Source organism: Astatotilapia calliptera, chromosome 10, assembly GCF_900246225.1.
Source record: "Astatotilapia calliptera chromosome 10, fAstCal1.2, whole genome shotgun sequence".
Taxonomy (NCBI): Eukaryota; Metazoa; Chordata; class Actinopteri; order Cichliformes; family Cichlidae; genus Astatotilapia; species Astatotilapia calliptera.
In genome coordinates, this window is record NC_039311.1 from 3,144,603 (window position 1) to 3,164,364 (window position 19,762).

The following is a 19,762-nucleotide window of genomic DNA, read 5'->3' on the forward strand; positions in this document are numbered from 1 at the left end:
AATCCCCTGCGTGCTCTCCCTGCTGTTCTCCCTTCATGCTCAGGTTTGCTATTTCTTTGTGTAGTTTCTCCCAGTTAGTTCATCCTTAGTTCTGTTTTACCATCCCCACTTTATATTTGATATTATCAATAAATCACCCTCACACCTGAATAAGTGCTGCGTTTTGAGTCCTCCTTCCACTCTCCACACGGCCGCTGCCCCGGACCGTGACAGTACGACGCGACCACAACATGGACCCAGCAGCGCTTAACCCGTCCAGGGAGCTACGGGAAAATCTCATCGATGCCACACAGGAGCTCATCGACCGGTGGCTGGAAAACCCGGGTGGCACGTCCCAGCGCGCTATAGAGAGGCGGCTACAGCGTCTGGTGACCGGTCTCCCATGGCTTCTGGGCTCGCTTTGTTCGTGGGAGCGGGAGTTCCTCCTTTTGGACCTCGGACTTCACCCCCCGTCTGCTTTTACTTTCGAGCAGCCTGAGGCGGTGAGCGAGCGACATGTTCTGGCTTCCCCAGATTCCGGGACTCTGTTTTCTGGGGCTATTCAGAGCGGGATGAGAGACAGTGTAGATAGCTTACCTACCTTCGTGGTAACGGATCCTTCGCAAGTGGGCGTCTACAAACCCTCTGTAAAACCGAGAGACTTTTTCTCTGCCGCTCCTTCTGAGCCAGGACTTTATCACCATTCTCCGGCTCAGTTCTGTGTCCGGCCACAAGCTCTCAGGTCTGTGGCTCAACCGTTAGCCTCCCTAAGGGCTCAATTACCCGTTCTGCCGCCGCTCCGGTTAGCCACTCAGCCACCACCACCGCTAGCATCGCTACAGCCCACAGTTCCGGTAATGGCTGAGCCACAATTTTCGCACTGTTTTTCCACCGCTGTTTCTGGGCAGGGAGACAAACTGTTTCGCTACGGATCTGTTCCTCAACAGCTGGCAACATTAGTGACTGTTACTCACTCCGGGGCTTCCCCAGAGGCTGGGTTACTGCCCTCAGCTTACTCTGGACCCCTGGAGGCCAAGATGCCAGCTGTGAACTGCACCGGGCTGTCACTGCCTGAGCAGGGTCAGTGCTCTGCGCAGCTGCAGCCCTCCGTACGTGCCCACTGGTTTTGTTTCATGTGTGCCAGAGGCCCATGTGCCTACTGGTTTTGTTTCGTGTGTGCCGGAGGCCCACGTGCCTACTGGTTTTGTTTCGTGTGTGCCGGAGGCCCACGTGCCCGCTGGTTCTGCGGCTGTTTTCGCTGGGGGGCCCAAGGACCCGGTCCGGCCTCCTGCTTCGCCTGCTGGGGGGCCCGAGGAGCCCGTCCAGCCTCCTGCTTTGCCTGCTGGGGGGCCCGAGGAGCCCGTCCAGCCTCCTGTTTCGCCTGCTGGGGGGCCCGAGGAGCCCGTCCAGCCTCCTGCTTCTCCACCTGTGGCTGCTTCTCCACCTGTGGCTGCTTCTCCACCTGTGACTGCAGCGCCGCCTCCTGCAGTACCACCACTGGCAGTGCTACCGCCTGCTACGGCCACACCTCAGCCTGAGGACGCATCCTCACCTGGCCCGGCTTCATCCTCGCCTGGTCCAGCTTCAGTTTCATCCTCACCTGGCCCGGCTTCATCCTCGCCTGGTCCAGCTTCAGTTTCATCCTCGCCTGGCCCGGCTTCATCCTCGCCTGGTCCAGCTGCAGCTTCATCCTCGCCTGGCCCGGCTTCATCCTCGCCTGGCCCGGCCTCATCCACGCCTGGCCCGGCCTCATCCACGCCTGGCCCGGTTTCATCCTCAGCTTCATCCTCGCCTGATTCTGGCCCAGCTTCAGCTACAGCTTCGCCCGGCCCAGCTTCAGCTACAGCTTCATCCTCGCCCGGTCCGGCTTCAGCCTCGTCTGGTCCAGCCTTCGTGTCTGCATCCTCGTCTGGTCCAGCTTCAGTCTCGCCCGGTCCTGGTCCGGCTTCGTCCCTGCCTGGTCCGGCTTCATCCTCGTCTGGTCCAGCCTTCGTGCCCGCATCCTCGGCCACAGCATCCTCATCTTCACCCGCAGCGCCTGGTCCAGCCTCCGCTTCAGCGTCCTCTTCAGCTTCGCCTGGTCCAGCTTCAGCTTCATCCTCAACTGGCCCAGCTTCAGCTTCTGCTTCAGCCTCGCCCGGCCCGGCTTCAGCCTCGCCTGGTCCAACTTCATCCTCGCCTGGTCCAGCTTCAGCTTCATCCTCGCCTGGCCCAGCTTCAGCTTCTGCTTCAGCCTCGCCCGGCCCGGCTTCACCCTCGTCTGGTCCAGCCTTCGTGTCTGCATCCTCGTCTGGTCCAGCCTTCGTGTCTGCATCTTCGTCTGGTCCAGCCTTCGTGTCTGCATCATCGCCTGACTGGCCTTCGTGTCTGCATCATCGCCTGAGCGGCCGCCGTTGCCTTCCGCACGGCCGGCCCCCGGACCGCCATCGCCTGAGCGGCCGCCGTTGCCTTCCGCACGGCCGGCCCCCGGACCGCCTTCGCCTGAGCGGCCGCCGTTGCCTTCCCATGACTGAGTGACTTTGTGTTTGTGTCCCTTATTGTTATTATTCTCTTTATTATTAATTATGGGCTGTTTTGGGATGGTTTGTGTTTTGGGATTTTAGATACTGGGTTTTGGGTTTGTGCTCCCTCTATTGGTCCCTGGTGTTAGTGTTCCCCTGTCTCGTCAGGTTAATCAGGTCCAGCTGTGTCTCCCACCTGTGTGTGATTTCCCAGTGTCTCTCTGTGTACTTATAGTGTGTGTTTGCCTCTGTTCCTCGTCGCGTCGTCTGTGTTCATACCTGGTGTAATCCCCTGCGTGCTCTCCCTGCTGTTCTCCCTTCATGCTCAGGTTTGCTATTTCTTTGTGTAGTTTCTCCCAGTTAGTTCATCCTTAGTTCTGTTTTACCATCCCCACTTTATATTTGATATTATCAATAAATCACCCTCACACCTGAATAAGTGCTGCGTTTTGAGTCCTCCTTCCACTCTCCACACGGCCGCTGCCCCGGACCGTGACAAAAACAGCATAAAACTGCATTCATAACACTGAGCAACACTTAGGAGGACTACAAAAAGGTCTGTGAAGCTCCATATTCAGATACATCGAAGTATTAAGGAGTTAAATTATATATTTTGACCTGACCAGCGCACATGTCACCATTAGCTGTTCCACTATTAGCAATTACCAGTTAGCCACATTAGCCCCTTGTTATCGTTAAGCAGTTATCAGTGGGACATCTGGCTTGAGATTTATAGGCAGTGTGAGAATCTTGTAAGTCTTTTGCGAGGCCACTGATAAAGCTGATGAATGCAGAGGGCTCTGCTCTACAGTCGCACTTTCTAGGAATCTTTTCTAAGACTGAAATGACTGAATTCGTTGTTTTATAAAGCAGGAGAATGACCCTATCCATTGGGCTGTACACCTTTTGAAGAATGGGGTCATTTAGGACCCAAATCCTGTATTATTTGGATATTTATTGAGTATTTGGTTTGAAGGTTTGGGCGTCAGATATTCACTTTATAGTTGCTCACTTGGAGACTTTGTTATTAGATTTAAGCACTTACCTCTTTATCGTTACAAAAAAGACTTACTGGTACTACTTCACAACCACTTATTGCTCTCCTGGGAAAATTTATATTTTTCTTTCTCTCTGCTGTGACAAACCATCTGAAGACATTTCATTCTCTAGAGCACCAATGTTAGGTGTTTTATAAACCTAAAGGGCCTAAGATCACATGCTTAGAACATAAACCTATTCCCAGGATCCAGGTTTAATTATAGATAGAATTGACACACCTTAGGTTACCTGATTCATTATAGTAAATGGAGGTTATTCCATGGAGAAACCATCTGAAAATTCTAATTAAAAAATCCCGGAAAAATGCGACAAAGAGACCAACTCCTCGAGAGCCTTAAAAAAACAGTGCTTTCTATGGCAGCATTTTTAGCTAGCACCAAAGCAGAAAGATGTTCTCTGAACCAGACGTGAGTTGAGTGCAACACGCTGTCTCCTTCTGACTCTTTTTTTTTACAGATGTTCAAGGGCTCAGACTATACCACACAGACATGTGGTACCAGCCTTCTCAGTTCTATTTGCCACTCTTAAACAACCATAAATCCTCACATGTGTAAAGACTGACTCAGCAACTGTAATTCATGCACCATATTATTATGGCTGTTTGAGACAAGGCTTACTATTGACTGGTGTATTGACGGTCTCTCACAGGTGTTGTGACTCCAAACAGGGTGCAGGGCTGTCAACATCTTCTTGTTGTTTTGTGAAAATATACCTCAGCGACATGACATGACACGGCATGTTGCTGAAAAGGGTAATTACATATGTGAAGTCTGAGCTAATGTTCGAAGGCTTGTTTTGTTTAGTAACAGTTCTTATTCTTCTTCAGGTTCCCAGTCCTGTGTGGGATGTTAACAGACTGGTGTCACGTTAAGGCTGAAGGAGCATGGTGAAGCACCAACCCTTACAGGTCTATGAGAAGCAAGTCTTTGTCTCCTTTGTCACTGGGATCTATGGTTGCCGCTGGAAGCGATACCAGCGTTCCCAGGATGAAAGCTCCAGGGTAAGAATATAGCTCTAACCATAAAGTATGGATGCTATAATAATAGTTAGAACATTGCAAATGCTGTCTTCGAAGTGTGCTATCAACAACATGACCTTTGTGCAAACAGTGTTGCCAACTTAGCGACTTTGTCGCAATATTTAGCGAGTTTTCAGACCCCCTTAGCGACTATTTTTTCTAAAAAGCGACTAGCGACAAATCTGGCGACTTTTTCTGGTATTATTGGAGACTTATTTATGACGACTTTTTGACGTGAAAAGCGTATCGCTCTTACTCTCAACAAGCAGCGGTGGTGCCTTGGGCACCTCACCCGTGCCAAAGCGCTCACAGGCGGAGGACAGTCCTCCCCCAGCTGCTATCAGAGCAGGAGACGTTCACACCTGTGCATCCAAACGGCAAATGAATCGTGCATGAGCGAAGCCGCTGCTCCGCACTGACTATAACGCAGTCAGTTCTTCCTTTACTGTTATGCTGTTTTGTGGATCACAAGGTTTAAAACTACTTATAAACACACACACACACAAAGTAACTCCACCAGAGTGCCAATTTCGGGTCACTTTTGCCGGTCCAGGCCTGGATAAAGGAACAGGGTTGGAATTGTGACATTAAAAAACTGTCAGGAATCGCTGTGCGGCAGGCAGGAGTAGGACCCAAAATGCAGGACTCACAGGCACGAGGGAATGAACTCAAAACTCAGCTTTATTTGCTGGCAGAACAAATATACAAACTAAACTAAACTGGGAAACCACAAACTAAGAACTCACAGAGAGACACAGGGAGATCCACACAGCATGAGGGACGACGTCACGCTGAACAGAGGGAGACGCAGACAGAAATACACAGAGGGTTAACGAGGAAAGTGGGAACACACGGGGAACACAGGTGACACTGATAATCATAACGAGACAGGGCGGGGTGAACTGAACATGACATGTACGGGCGTGAGAGTCACAAAGTAAACAGGAAGTGCACAGAGGTTCAGACAGGAGGAGAGAGAGCACGGGGAAAACACAGACATAACGGGCTGGGGAAACATGAAACAACCACAAAGGGAGACGAGGGCTCATAAATACATAGAGGGCACACAGGGGGAAGAGAGAGCACGGGGAGAACTTAGACATAATGGGCAGGGGAAACATGGAATAAAACATAAGGAGAGACGAGGGCTCACAGATACACAGAGGGGCACACAGGGGGTAAAAGCCATGAAGGGAAAACACTTAGGGAACAACACAACAGGGCAACTCAGAAAACATGGCCTAAGCAAGGAACAAAATACAAACATACAAGAAAACTAAGAACACTGGGCCAACATGGCCCAGGACCATGACAAAAACAATAATTGCTAAAAGAAATTTAATTTGTAGTTCTAAATAAATTCAAACTGCATTTAGGACGTTTTTTACTCACTTTATGTCTCTTCCACGATGTTATTTCTCTCTCCAACAGCGTAGGTTACAATTCCATTAGCATGACCAATTATGCAAATTAGGCGATGACGTCATTTGGCGACTTCTAGCGACTTTTAGGACAGCCGATAGCGATTTTCCTTACTGAGGAGTTGGCAACACTGTGTGCAAACCTTTATGTAACCTTATTCTAATATGCCAATTATCACATAACAGACTGGTAATCACATAACACAGTCCTGCCTAGGCTGCACTGACACTGAGCACACCTCAGGCATAAATGAACTATTTTCAATGTTGTGGTTTCTAAGGCCAGATAAGTAGATCAGGCTGTCAAAAAGGTGACTACACAACGGGAGCCTAATATGTAATGTTCATCTAGGGTCCTGTTGTATTTATACCCTTATCACCCTTTATCTTTAGGCATTAGTCATTGTTAAAAAACAATATAATTTTTGACAACTTTACAGGCAATGTAATTCTTTTTTGAAATTCCAGGAAGTTCTTTGAATATGAAGTTCAAATCATGGTTTGTACATACAAACCACATGCGTACAAATACATAATGTGTATTTTCTATAAATGTGCAAAAGCACACTGATGGAAGCAGTATAGAGTTTTTATGCAGACTGAATAGCATCTGCTGAAGATCTTTCAGGCTCAGTGACTCTTATATCTTGTATGGATGAATTATCAAGTGCATTATACTGTACAATCCATACACTCTCATCCAAAGTATGGTGTATGTCGAATTAGTTGCCACTTAAAATGATAATAATTATTCATTGTTATATATTACTAAAAACTAACACAATCTTAAACTAGCATGTATTCTTATTTGTCTCACTGGCATCTTCCTGCTCAGTGTGTCAAACGGGAGTTTGTTTGTACCTTTGGACACCAGGCTCAGTGAATTAGAGACCCAGGTCTACACCGCTGCAAATAATCCTGTAACTAGCCTGACCCCAGTAGCCATTGTAGCCAAAACCAGTAGCTTTGTACCCGTTAGCTGTCCCTCAGCGTGTCGTCCAGAGTGAGGAGGCGTATTTCATGGAATCGTTTACATTTCCACTCAGTTTTGTCAGGTTTGGCTGTGTGGCAGGCAAGAGTAGGACCCAAATGCAGAACTCATAAAGGGAAGAAATGAACCCAAAGCAGCAGCTTTATTTGTTGTGTAAACCAGCGGTCCCCAACCTTTTTTGTGCCACGGACCGGTTTATGCCCGACAATATTTTCACGGACCAGCCTTTAAGGTGTCGCGGATAAATACAACAAAATAAAACTAGTACCGGTACCGAAAAAAAGAAGATTTATTCATAACACACGTGAAAAGACCCAGGAAAACCGAGTTAACGATAAAAACGATAACAAAATAACGCTGAAAACCGATAAAACCCCTGAAAACCAGACATTTAACACCTGAGCCTCAACTCTCGCGGCCCGGTACCAAACGACTCACGGACCGGTACTGGTCCGAGGCCCGGGGGTTGGGGACCGCTGGTGTAAACGAACTACAAAGTACAAAGAAACACTAAAAGAAGCAAACAAAAGATAAAATAGAAACAAAGACTCTTCCAACTAAGGAGCTTATGACTTGATGTAAACGAGAGACCATGAACCACTCCCTTTAACACACAGCTAATGTCGAGGACTTGAGAACAAGCAAGACAAGACAGTGGACTAAATACACATAACGAGGGGATGGGAAACAGGAGGGAAACACAGCTGAAACGAATCCGATGTAACGAGACGGTGAGGAAGCAACACTGGATACGCTGAACACAGGACAAGAAACGATCAAAATTAAACAGGAAACATGAGACACACATTCATGAGACATTGACTGAATCCAGGGAACAGAAACAAGAACCTAAGAGAACCTAAAATGTCCAAAAACTAGAAAACATGGGGTCACAGATAAATGGTAAATGGCCTGTATTTGTATAGCGCTTTACTAGTCCCTAAGGACCCCAAAGCACTTTACACATCAAGTCATCCACCCATTCACACACACATTCACACACTGGTGATGGCAGCTACGTTGTAGCCACAGCCACCCTGGGGCGCACTGACAGAGGCGAGGCTGCCGGACACTGGCACCATCGGCCCCTGACCTCCACCAGTAGGCAACGGGTGAAGTGTCTTGCCCAAGGACACAACGACTGAGACTGTCCAAGCCGGGGCTCAAACCGGCAACCTTCCGATTACAAAGCGAACTCCCAACTCTTGAGCCACGATCGCCCCTAAACTAAGATCCAGCGCCATGACAGGCTTACTTGTTAAACTGCAACAGGCTTTTGTGGGGTTTTCCATGATCCACTGAGTATTTCTCATTCACTCATCTCTTTTAACTTTCTATATTTATTCAACAGGACTGTGTTGAATCATTAGCAATGATTAAACTGTGGCTGTCTCTCCCATAGTTTGCCTTTCATTTGCTCTCATCTTGGTCCCCTCACCTCGAAAAGGTCATTTCAGATGGGTGCACCTCTCTGAGCCTGATTTTGCCAGAGGTTTCTTTCTGTTAGAAAGCAGTTTTTTCTCCCAGCTGTGACCAAGTGCTTGCTCACAGGGAGTTGTGTGATTGTTGGAATTTCCATCTAATATTGTAACAGCTTTACAATTCAATTACAATTACAGTTTTTTATTCCTAAAGGTTGAAGATAAATCTATTAGTCATTCCACTCTTTTCAGTTGAATTCCTAAGAGACTTCTAGACCAAGCCCTAGTAACTGGGGAAAACAATCTTCACTGCAAAGCAAGTGATAGAATCAGTGCAGTGTTGGAATGTGAAGAGCAGAGTCAGACACCCAGCTGTATTGGATACCCACTGGGCAGCCACAGCTCCTGCTGCTGGATGTCGTCTTTATCACAAAGAGCCAGTGGCTCACCCATAAATTAGTCTATTTACTGAATGTGTGAGCCGGGCACTGATGATGTGCTGAGCAAGAGGATAAAAAACAAGCCCACAGCTGCCTCTCTCCCCGCTCTGTCTCATTTACAAAGCTTCATGTAGTGACACACACTGTGCTTGAATATAACTAGAGAAGTTTGAATTTATTAAGTTTAAGGCTGTCTGCTTAGTCTGCTACACACGCTTTGATTGTATTTTGTTGGTAGACAGTCTTTCGATTCATGAACTTCTGTTTTGTTTAGTTTTTTTACTATGGGCTCTCTGAGTTTTACAATTTGACATGGTTAAAGGTGTGTGAAGCAAAAATGTAATAGTAGGTATTAAATCATATTGGTGGAGTCTTTCTGTTCTCATTAGCCTCAGAAGGCCTGTGTTTCAGTGTAAAAGCTCTCATACCTGCCCATTAACATACAGCAAGGTTTGTTAAAAAGTAGAACAGTTAACATATTAATAATAGTGGATTGCATTTATATAGCGCTTTTTGGGACCCCTCAAAGCGCTTTACAATACCACTATTAATTCACACACTGGTGGAGGCAGCTACAGTTGTAGCCACAGCTGCCCTGGGGCAGACTGACAGAGGCGAGGCTGCCATATCGCGCCATCGGCCCCTCTGGCCATCATCAGTAGGCGGTAGGTGAAGTGTGTTGCCCAAGGACACAACGACCGAGACTGTCTGAGCCGGGGCTCGAACCGGCAACCTTCTGATTACAAGACGAACACCCAACTCTTGAGCCACGATCGCCCGAACATTTAGCTAATGAACCTGAGACCAAACCACATCTAATATGAGAATAAATATTAGGTCTACCCTGCCCAGACAGCCACATACAAATAAACATCGCTATGTATCTGGTAGCTGAAAATGATGGTGCTGGATGATAAAAATCAAAAACCTTATCTGAGTTAATCTGGCTGACATCCCATTAAGGATCATTTTTCAGCCTGTTAGCTATTTTAAGCTCCATCTGTGGAAGTCTCATTATGTCCTCTTGCACTTCTGCCTCTATAGCGGACGCTGAAACTCCTCCACGGTTTATCCTTCAGTTTGATTTAATGTTGCCTTTGATGTCGGAAACGGGACGTTTAGGCTAAAGACTGTTTGGTAGCTGAATGGATGTCCACGTGAAATTTGTGTCAGTTTGTAAGAGAAGAATTGTACAAATTTAAGGTTCATGGTGAAATTACAGAGCACGCAGAGTAAGTGATCAGAGCTGGAACAATCTACCAAAATCATGCACACCGGATGGTGTCTGGACTTGGCTGAAAAGCTGATATTGAATGGTAGCTTTTAATTGAGCAAGGTCAGTGGTATGTTTACAGTTTGCTATACTGTCTTTGGCCAAAAGAGTTCTTGACTTTTGATCAGAATAATAAATTATAATAGTTTATATAATTTGCTTACTGCTTCTTTTTGTTTGCTCACTTTTTCACATTTTACCAAAAATCGTTGACTCCTCAGAATGAAACAACTGCTTTAAATTGAGGGGAAAAAAATAAAACCTGTTCTTTATTTGTATACAAATTGTTCAGTTTTCCTTTTTTTAAAATTTTTTTTGAGGGTATATGTGTCCTTGCATTGTCAGTGACTATGTTCAGCTCATACTGGTCTGATATAGACCAGTCTGTAGTGTATATAAATACCTTCTCCAACTTCCAACTGTAAGAGGTTCAGAGATTATTACATGGGCGTGCAGGTAAAGACCAAATGGCCGCACTAATGAATGTGTTGAGCCATCAGTGAAAAGCCTGTGAAAGGTTTTAGCCAGGAGAAGAGAGGCCATCCATCAGTGAAAATCTTCTTGGCCACAAAAACATGACAGCAAGGCGGAAATATCACAACAGCCAGAGGATCTTTTTAGTTTGTGTAGCAGCTACCGGGATCTTAAAGTTCCCTACTAGACCCCCACCATTTGTCTTACTGTATGAGTGCGAGACATGTTAAAATCCAGTGGCACCAAGGCATCATACAATAAAATAATGTGATTAATACATAAGTAAAAGAAATTCCTATACATGCCCCTTCCTGATTTCTTATGTTTTAACATGTTTGTTACACTTACATGTTTCCAATTTCAAATGTTAACACAGATGTTCAGAGTAAATACAGATTGTAGTTTTTTAAATGATGATTTTATTTAGTTTGGGGAAACAGCTCCAACTTTACCTCATGTAGAAAAAGTCATTTCCTTCTAAACCTAATAAGTGGTTTTGTCATCTAGCAAGAACTGCAATCAAGCATTTGCAATAACTAATAAAAAAAGCACTTGGGACAATTGTGTTGGTGACAGCTTTTGTTATAATATCAATAATATTCATATGAATATGGGATACTGTTACATGTTTGCACAGACTTTTGTGAAATATGGAGACACTCCTGGCATTATATGAGCAAAGTGAGACTCATTTTTTAGGGTTGGTGGAGATGAGTGTGAAGATCCAAACAATCCCTGTCAGTGATGGAGAAGCTTTGATGGAAATATTTGGTAAAAAGTTCACCAGCATGAAGGAAATGAAGTTTCAAACTTTCCTTAGGAGGAGCCCAGCACGCCTGCTTAAAGAAAAGTGAGTGTGGCGATGTGGATGCTTGCAGCGACTGCTGTATAGAGGCCATCCTGCTACACATGAAACACATCAGAGTCATAACTGTTATTTTAGTCACGTGTTTGTTTATTATCCTTATTGTTTTATCTGGGACTGTTTGCAGACATCTCAGAGAGAGGAGACACCAGCATCTGAACAGAGACTCAAACCAGCAACCTGCAGCTCCCTGCTTGGCTGCTCCAGTTTTCTCCTCACTCATGTTGCCCACCAGTGATTTCTAGCTGCCCACCCACACAGCAGGCTAGAATATGCGCTGAGCCTCAGCACCCAGTACTTGGACATGTTTTCTTTATTAAATAATGAACCAGACCCCAAAAGTAAACAGCTGTTATTGCTAGGCAACGGGAGCAGCATTTGGTGATGCAGCACCTGACATTCCTGACCATGTGGGCGGAGCATGCATGAAATGGAATGTTTAGTAGAACTGTGCAACACAAGCACTTAGTTCCAGCATGTTTCATTGTATCCAGACACAGCTAGAGACACATCTACAGCAGCATCTCTGTGCAGGACAAACGACAGTTGACGAAGAAAACATCGAAAACTTCACTTCACTCCTCTACAAAACGTTGGCTCCTTTGTTTAAAAGGCCAAAATGAATCGAGGGAGAACAAGAAGAGGATCGGCGAGTGCTTCACCTCACAATTCAGTACAGCTGATTAACCTGCAAGAAGAACTTCAAATGATACAGGCTGAAAATGTCAAATTAAAAGAAGAGGCAGAAAAATCAAGAGGAGAAGCTAAAGATTCACAGTTTGAAACTGAAGTAGTATTGCAGGAATTACTGCATGTGGGTCTCAAACTTAAAGGAGAGAAAATGGGAAAACAACAGGCAGAAAAGGAGAATGAAAAGATGAAGAAAGAACTGTTGGAAGCTCAAAAAGCATTGGAGGAAGAGAAAAGCACAGCACAAGAAGCTAACAATAAATATCAAACTGCAAAGAAGGAGGCAGGAAATGTGATTCAGGAATTACAGGAGGTGCAGGAAGCTTTTGAAGAGGGAAAAAAGAAAATGCAGTTGGCAACACAAGAAGCTGCAAATGTAACGGCTGAAGCTGAAACACTAAGGAAGGAATTACTGCATGTGAAGCAACAACTTGAAGAGGAGAAAAAACGTAAACACGAGGCAGAAAATGAGATTGAAAATTTGAAGAAGGAATTGTTGGAAGCTCAAAAAGTGTTGGAGGAAGAGAAAATTAAAATACAGGAAGCAAAGAAAGAAATGGAAGATACAAAGAGTCACAATGAAAACATGAAGAAGGAACTGATGAAAGTGCAAGAAGAACTTGCAGAAGAGAAAATTGAGGTGAAGGCATTGAAGAAAGAAATGACGGTGACCAAGAAAGACTGCAAAGACGCACTGAAAGAAATGCGAAAGCACAAAAAGGAAGCTAAAGAGCTCCTCAAACACAAAGGGAAACTGGCCAAACAGCAACTGAAAGAAAAATTTAAAGATGCCGAGGAGCAGCTCAACAAAACCTTAAATGAACTGAAGGCAAAAGAAAAAGAAAAGAAAGCCGAGGACAGGAGGGGATTCTGGAGCAGACTGCTGAGAAAGAACTGACCCAGCAGCATCAAGTTTGAGGAGATCAATAGTTTCTTCCTCCTCTCTCCACTTTTCTTTCTCCCCATCCTTCTTCTTGTGACATTTGTTTGTTTTTGAAAAACTCTAATCTACATGTACTGAAATACAAAAATAAAATTGCCATAACTTGACCTCATGTTGCCTGCTTCTTTTCTTGTGTGTCTGTGGATGTAAAACAGTAACACACTTTCTGCTCTGTGTCTTTAATTGTAAATAAATGCAATATGTTTTCATTTTAAAATTCAGTGCAAAAAAAACTTCTGCTCTAAATCTTTTTTTTTAGCAAAAAGCTTTTTTTTGCCTGTTGTGGAAGTTTTCCATTTAAATAAAGCCTGCAGACGAGCGGTGAGCGGTAGCTAACATTCTTTAACTGGCTGCGTTGCAACGTTTAGGTAACACTCCCATGACCGCACTGCCACTTCCACAAGAACTGCTTCTCGATTTCCTTCCTTAACCCTTTCGTTTGGAGCTGATCTGACCCACTCAGATCAATACTTTGATTCCATTCAATCGATAAGCGATAGCTCTCACTCCACCTAGTTTGTATGTTGTTGTACATTTAGGTTTCCCAATATGAATTACCTTAAAAACAGAGGTTTGTGGTGTTGTGAAGTCAAGTGGAGTAAGAAGATCAGGACCTATAAGCACTGTCAGTGGATGGGTACCAGCAGTGCTAAATGGAGACTTGGAGGGATCTTTGAAAGCCATATATCACTCAGGAGAAAGCACCATGTGCTGGACAGCTAGACTTCAAAGTAAATTGAAACTGCACAATGAGAATGACTTGTTAAAGGTTACAAAGTGAAAACAACAACCAGGCTTTGGAAGAGTGGATGAAAAGAAATATGTTTAATAGAAGCTATATAACAAAGAAGGTCTCTCTATTTTATTTATTCAGTTCAGTTCAGTTTTGTTTACATATAAATAAAACAAATTCCATCATCTTCATTACTTTGTCCATTAACTTTACATAAAATACTGTTATATGTTGTCTGTTGTACACTGATGGTACACTTGGCTTAGGCCCTTACCTAGGGCAATTTTGCCACGCTTGTCTCTATTACCATTTTCATTACCAAGGACTTTTCTCAGCCGGAGATTACTTCAGCTGCTGGTCACAACCCTTTTCTGACCCCATGAGTGACCCCTTAATCCTACCAACAGTGGGTGGTAGATTAAGGAACTAGAACCCTTGTCCAGCAAATATATGGTTGTTTTTTATAGAGGTGAGGACTGGATATTGCTTTGGATGCTGTATTTTTGTAAAGAGATCATTTTGACTCCATAACAATGACTCATAGCTTGGACTGCGTTTCCACGGGAGCACGAGGTAAATGTGATGTTGGCTCAGTGTCACATAGTTCTTTATTATATGCTCACTACTTTAAGATCCCGGTAGCTGCTACACAAACTAAAAAGATCCTCTGGCTGTTGTGATATTTCCGCCTTGCTGTCATGTTTTTGTGGCCAAGAAGATTTTCACTGATGGATGGCCTCTCTTCCCCTGGCTAAAACCTTTCACAGGCTTTTCACTGATGGCTCAACACATTCATTAGTGCGGCCATTTGGTCTCTACCTGCACGCCCATGTAATAATCTCTGAACCTCTTACATAAGCCACTGGAAATGGTGAGTCCAGGCACGGTGTGATGCAAAGCTGATCAGTGCTCAATAGGATCTGTTGACTGGCCTATCATACTCTACACCTCCCCTTATATGGAATTAGCTCCTTAGCCTGTTAACTAGTGAAGGGAAGAGTCCTTGACTGGCTGCTCAGGCTCTCCTCTCTGTTTTTGCCCCACATGCCCCAGCAAGCATGTAGATTAAGATTAGGCTTAAAACGTTCCTTTCTGATAAAGCTTACAGTTAGTGCTGGATCAGGTGACCCTGAACCCTCACTTAGTTACACTGCAATATGCCTTGTCTGCTGGGGGCTTCCCATGATGAGTGTGTCTTCTTCATTCACCTCTTTTTACTCTTTATGTGTTCATAAACCATTTGCATTTAATCTTTGGCTCTCGTCCACAGTGTGTCTTTGTCCTGTCTCCCTCCCCTCACCCTCAATCGGTCACAGCAGATGGCTGCCCCATGCTGAGCTTGGTTCTGCCAGATGTTCTTCCTGTTAAAGGGGGGTTTTTCCTACTACTGTGGAAACCCTGAAATATTTGGGTCTACTTATGTCTTTAACCACTGCAGTTTCCAAATGGGCCATTAGTTAGTTTAAGATCTATTCAGGTTCACAAAAAGGTGTGCAAAAAATGCAAAAGATTGAAAATTAATAATAATAAAAAAGAAGTATCTTTTGGAGTTGCATATATGGCGACTGGATGAACATGATTTCGTCTAAGCAAGACTTTGATAGTTAGAAAGAAAAACATCTGTCAATTTTAACTCTTCAGATTTATTTGTGTAGCACTTTTCAAAACCAATGTTACAAATGTTTCCCAGAAACAATGAATAAAAGAACAAATTGAAGAGAAATTATGTCCACATAGTCCACAATCAGCTGTTTGTGTCCTCTTCCAGTGGGAGTGTACGTGGTTCGTCATCCTGTGCAGCTCCTTTCTTCTGCTTCTCTTTTGGGGTTACTTCTGGTTGATGGCTCGAAATGATTTTAATGACTTCAATTGGTGAGTCGTATTTTTCATTATATTACTTTCGCTGAAAAGCTGTTTAAGACTTGCATGTTTGGTAATGGTTGATCAAGGACAGCAGAGTGGTGACCTTACCACAGTGGGGTGGCAGCAAGCCCCTTCAGCATGTGTATTTTAAATAAATACCACGGACAAATAGGTTGATGCATGCAGGTAAGTAAATCCCACAGTCTTTCAGTGATGAGGAGTGTCCACGTGGACACTTTCAAGGATGAGGATGTACACATCCTGGACAGGGAGCATCATGAGTGTCACGATGTCATGTGCAATTAAGGCAAATTACTCTATTTGACAAAACTGAATTAGTCATACCACCAACATTCGTTCTGTTCATTCCAGGCTGGTGTACAACCGTTCTGGAGAATGGAGAGATGAGACAATGCCCATCCTCGCTTCCACCACCGTGGGATTCTGCTACGTCACATTCTTATTGGTAAAACTCGCAAATGTTAGCAGACTTGTTCATTGATCAGTTAAGACATACAACTTAACGAATCTTACTCTTTTTGCAGATCTTAGCACTTTTCCACATATCTTTGGGCCAGCAGCTGAATCTCTATTGGGTTCACAAGGTACGGTGTGAAAAAACAATCCTGCCATTGATTTGCTCCTCTGATGCTTTCAAAGCAAAGTCAGGTTCATCGAGGTGTCTGTTCTCCACAGATGGGGGTGCTGGCTACACTCCTCACCACTATCTCTGGTGTCATTTTTGTCGATGACTTATGGGGAGACGAGTGGGACATTCTGCTTGCGTCACTGCAGGTTCGTCTACAGTTAACAACACTGTACTAAAAGTTGATTATATTCTCTACTTTTCCGATCCAATTGGCTAAAATTATATATTTAATGCTCCATGAAAATAATTCAATTGTAAATAAACAATAAACTGAGTTGAACTGCTTCAGCATATATTATTTGGAATTTATACTGGGATGGTGAGGTCTGCATTTTCAAAAACATTATTGCAAAAAAAGAATTTCCAAATAAAAAATCTCTGCACTGGATTCATGTTTCAAGCTCTGCCAGGTCTACAGGCAAGTGGTGTTAGGGTGAGGTGGGTCAAATATGGCCAAATATGCAAATATGCTCAATTAATTCTATGCAGTTTTCTGGATCAGATAACTTTCATTACAAAAATATAAACATGTAGGTTTCATAAACATCTTCTCAATTGTTCTCTGATCGGTGACTTTGAGGCATTGATATGATGTCAAGTGTGTTACAGATGTCCTGTCCAAGTGTTTAGAATCCATATCAACTCCTCCCCTACTATTTGTTATTTAGTTAGTCCCCCTGAGCCTGGTTCTGTCGGAGGTTTCTTTCCTGTTAAAAGGGAGTTTTTCCTTCCCACTGTTGCCAAGTGTTTGCTCGTAAGTGTTCATTTGATTGTTGGTGTTTTCTCTCTGTTATTGTAGGGCCTTCACCTTACAATGCAAAGTTATTTGTTCTATGGAACATAACATTTGATATATTCTCCTGTTCAATCATTATACTGTGTGTGTATTTATCATAACAATGTGGCAAAGCTTTGCTCTGATGCTGTGTAATGACTAACCATCTTTTAAGGCCAGCATTTCACATTTACGCTTTGTTATCAGTACACAGCACCTTTCCTGCATCTTGGCGCCCTGGTAACAGTGACAGCTATCAGCTGGCTGGTAGCTGGATATGTTGTCCGCAGAGAGAAATCCAGTAAGTGCTGCCTTGTGTTTCAAGTAAATATCATGTTGGGGATTGCTTTTGATGTTCCTATTTGAAACGTAAAGTTGCATTCAGTATTATTTGTCTGTACACGTATGTCATTGTCTAATTTACCCTGCTTTAGTGGATTGTTTTTCCTTATTCAAGCAGCTGCCTGCACTCTTACCACCCATCAAAGCACACAAAGCTAACTACTGTTTGTTATTAGGAGTAGATGGAATGAGCTAAAGTTGCATTATGACACTAACAACCCTTTTTGCACTCTCTTAGATATCCAGGTGATGGTGTTGTTTATCTACATTGTAGTCCTCCTTGCTCTCTGTTTGGCACCGCTCACATTCACCTGCCCCTGCATCATGGACCGTCATAGCCTCAAACCGCGACCAAGCGTCATTGGCCGAAGAGGAGCTCCTATGGTAAGTTGGGGCTTTGCCAGACTTTACTACCTGATCCACTTAATTGTTCAAATCGGCTCTTTGTGGAGAGGCGTGGCTGCCAGGAGTACCAAGTGTTCGGTTTTTGCTGGGTTCCACAAAGCTGTTTGGGTAATAACAAAGAAAGGAAAAAACAGAAAGAAGAAGATGCAAGAATTTTTCTGTACACTCTGTACAACAAATGCGGTGTATAGCTACAGAACACAAGTGATAGTGTCAGGCTCAGTGTGAGAGTGCGTCAGCAACATACTGTCATTTCACAGCTGGGCAGGTAGATAAGAGATGCACAGAGACGTTCAGAGCTGTGTTTGCTTTCCTTCTCGAGGCACACGCGCTCTACAAACAGTGATATTCACAGATATGCCTTGCTTTCACCTCAGTGCAGTGTACCAAAACTGCACGTAGGTTTTAGATAAATCAACACAGACTAATATAAAATGCATCTCTCTCTCTGTAAGTGGACGCTCACATTGATCGTGCTGCTGCACATAACCCTCGTATGTAACGAACAGCATGCGTTGATATGATAATGAAGAACTCTTATATTTCTTCTGCCTGTCCCTTACTCCAATTGTAATGTAATTTATGGAACTAAACTATGATGTGTTGTGTAGGTGTCATAGTAAAACCAAGGCAATGTTGCTGACATACCATTTGCACACATCTGTTTGAAACAGCCTTAACAATTCATAATTCACAGGACTGTTTACAGACTAAATAATGTATCAGTTTTGCAAGGTGTATGTCTGAGCCTGTCATCATTTATATAGAAACAAAATACAGTAAAAACATTAGTGTGTGATTCAGGTTTAGCTCAACTACACCACATACTGTACTGTACATCTCAGTGTTATTATCTCCATCACGTTTGTGTGTGTGCGTGTCATTCTGTCTGTAAACATGATAGCTTGAAAAGCTTTGAATGAATACTGGTAAAACTTTGAGTTGGGTCATGGTAACAATCCATTCAAACTTGGCTTAGATCCTCCAAGGTCTTCAATGTCTACTTGATGATTTATTGGTCAAAATTTTACAAAAAGCCTTAGAACTATTATTAAACTATGATTCGGTTTGTGCTCATGGAGCGCTATAATTTGTTATGTTATTTGTATTTCATACTTAAATCTTTTAGTGTTTTTGCAAATGAGTTTATGTCGCACTCTAAGGACCTGAGGGGGGTCCCACAGGGTTCATGTTGGAGTCAATTTGTTGAATGTTGTCATTGTGTTTCTTAAATTTGTAAAGTCTTAGTGCGAGCAGCAGGATCAAAGACATTCCTTTGTCTCTGACCACCTCTCCAGCTACTCTGGAGCTGGGGGAGGCTGAAGAGGCTTCGTTTTAGGCACATCCTATATGAAAGATCTGTTTCTTGTGTTGTAAGCTTCCTGTTGTTATGATCCTTTTGGTGAGCAGGAGGTCACACCTATGACACACACATTCTCACATACACACACACGTTCTTGCACATGCATACAGGTGCTTACACATACACACACATACTGCCTTATCTTTTAGAACCATAGGGGGGTTTTATGAGGGGAGGTGCTTGTGTTGTGCAAACTGTAACTGTCATGGGAATAAAAGGCTACGAGGAGGGCTGCTCTTTGAAGAAGCTGGTTTAAAGACAGGTGAGGAGCGTTGAGCCCCAAGAGCCTGGTTCCGACCAGTCTTCCATCGCTAGCAAGTAAAAGACCGGTTGAAGATGTTCTGTCTTGTTTTTGTCCTTCACGAGAATAAGTCTCTAAACTAGCGGAGCCTGTGGAAGCGCAGACCCAGCAGTTCAGTTCTGGGACCTTTTTCTCCTGTACATGTTACCCCTAGGACTTACCATTAGGCAATTCCCTAATGCAGGGGTGGGCAACTCCAGGCCCCGAGGGCCGGTGTCCTGCAGGTTTTAGATCTCACCTTGGGTCAACACACCTG

At 44.0% G+C, this 19,762-nt stretch overlaps 1 protein-coding gene across 3 annotated transcripts in view; it reads left to right on the forward strand.

Annotated features, from left to right (window-relative positions):
* Positions 1-19,762, forward strand: part of gdpd5a (glycerophosphodiester phosphodiesterase domain containing 5a) — a 33,231-nt gene that overhangs the window by 5,274 nt on the left and 8,195 nt on the right. For all 3 annotated transcript variants that reach the window (XM_026182381.1, XM_026182383.1, XM_026182382.1), the window contains exons 2-8: positions 4,366-4,539; positions 15,577-15,680; positions 16,044-16,137; positions 16,217-16,276; positions 16,368-16,466; positions 17,303-17,396; positions 17,676-17,821. In XM_026182381.1, the coding sequence (XP_026038166.1) occupies positions 4,423-4,539; positions 15,577-15,680; positions 16,044-16,137; positions 16,217-16,276; positions 16,368-16,466; positions 17,303-17,396; positions 17,676-17,821 (714 nt within the window). In that variant the 5' untranslated portion in view covers positions 4,366-4,422. The remainder of the gene's footprint in view (positions 1-4,365; positions 4,540-15,576; positions 15,681-16,043; positions 16,138-16,216; positions 16,277-16,367; positions 16,467-17,302; positions 17,397-17,675; positions 17,822-19,762) is intronic.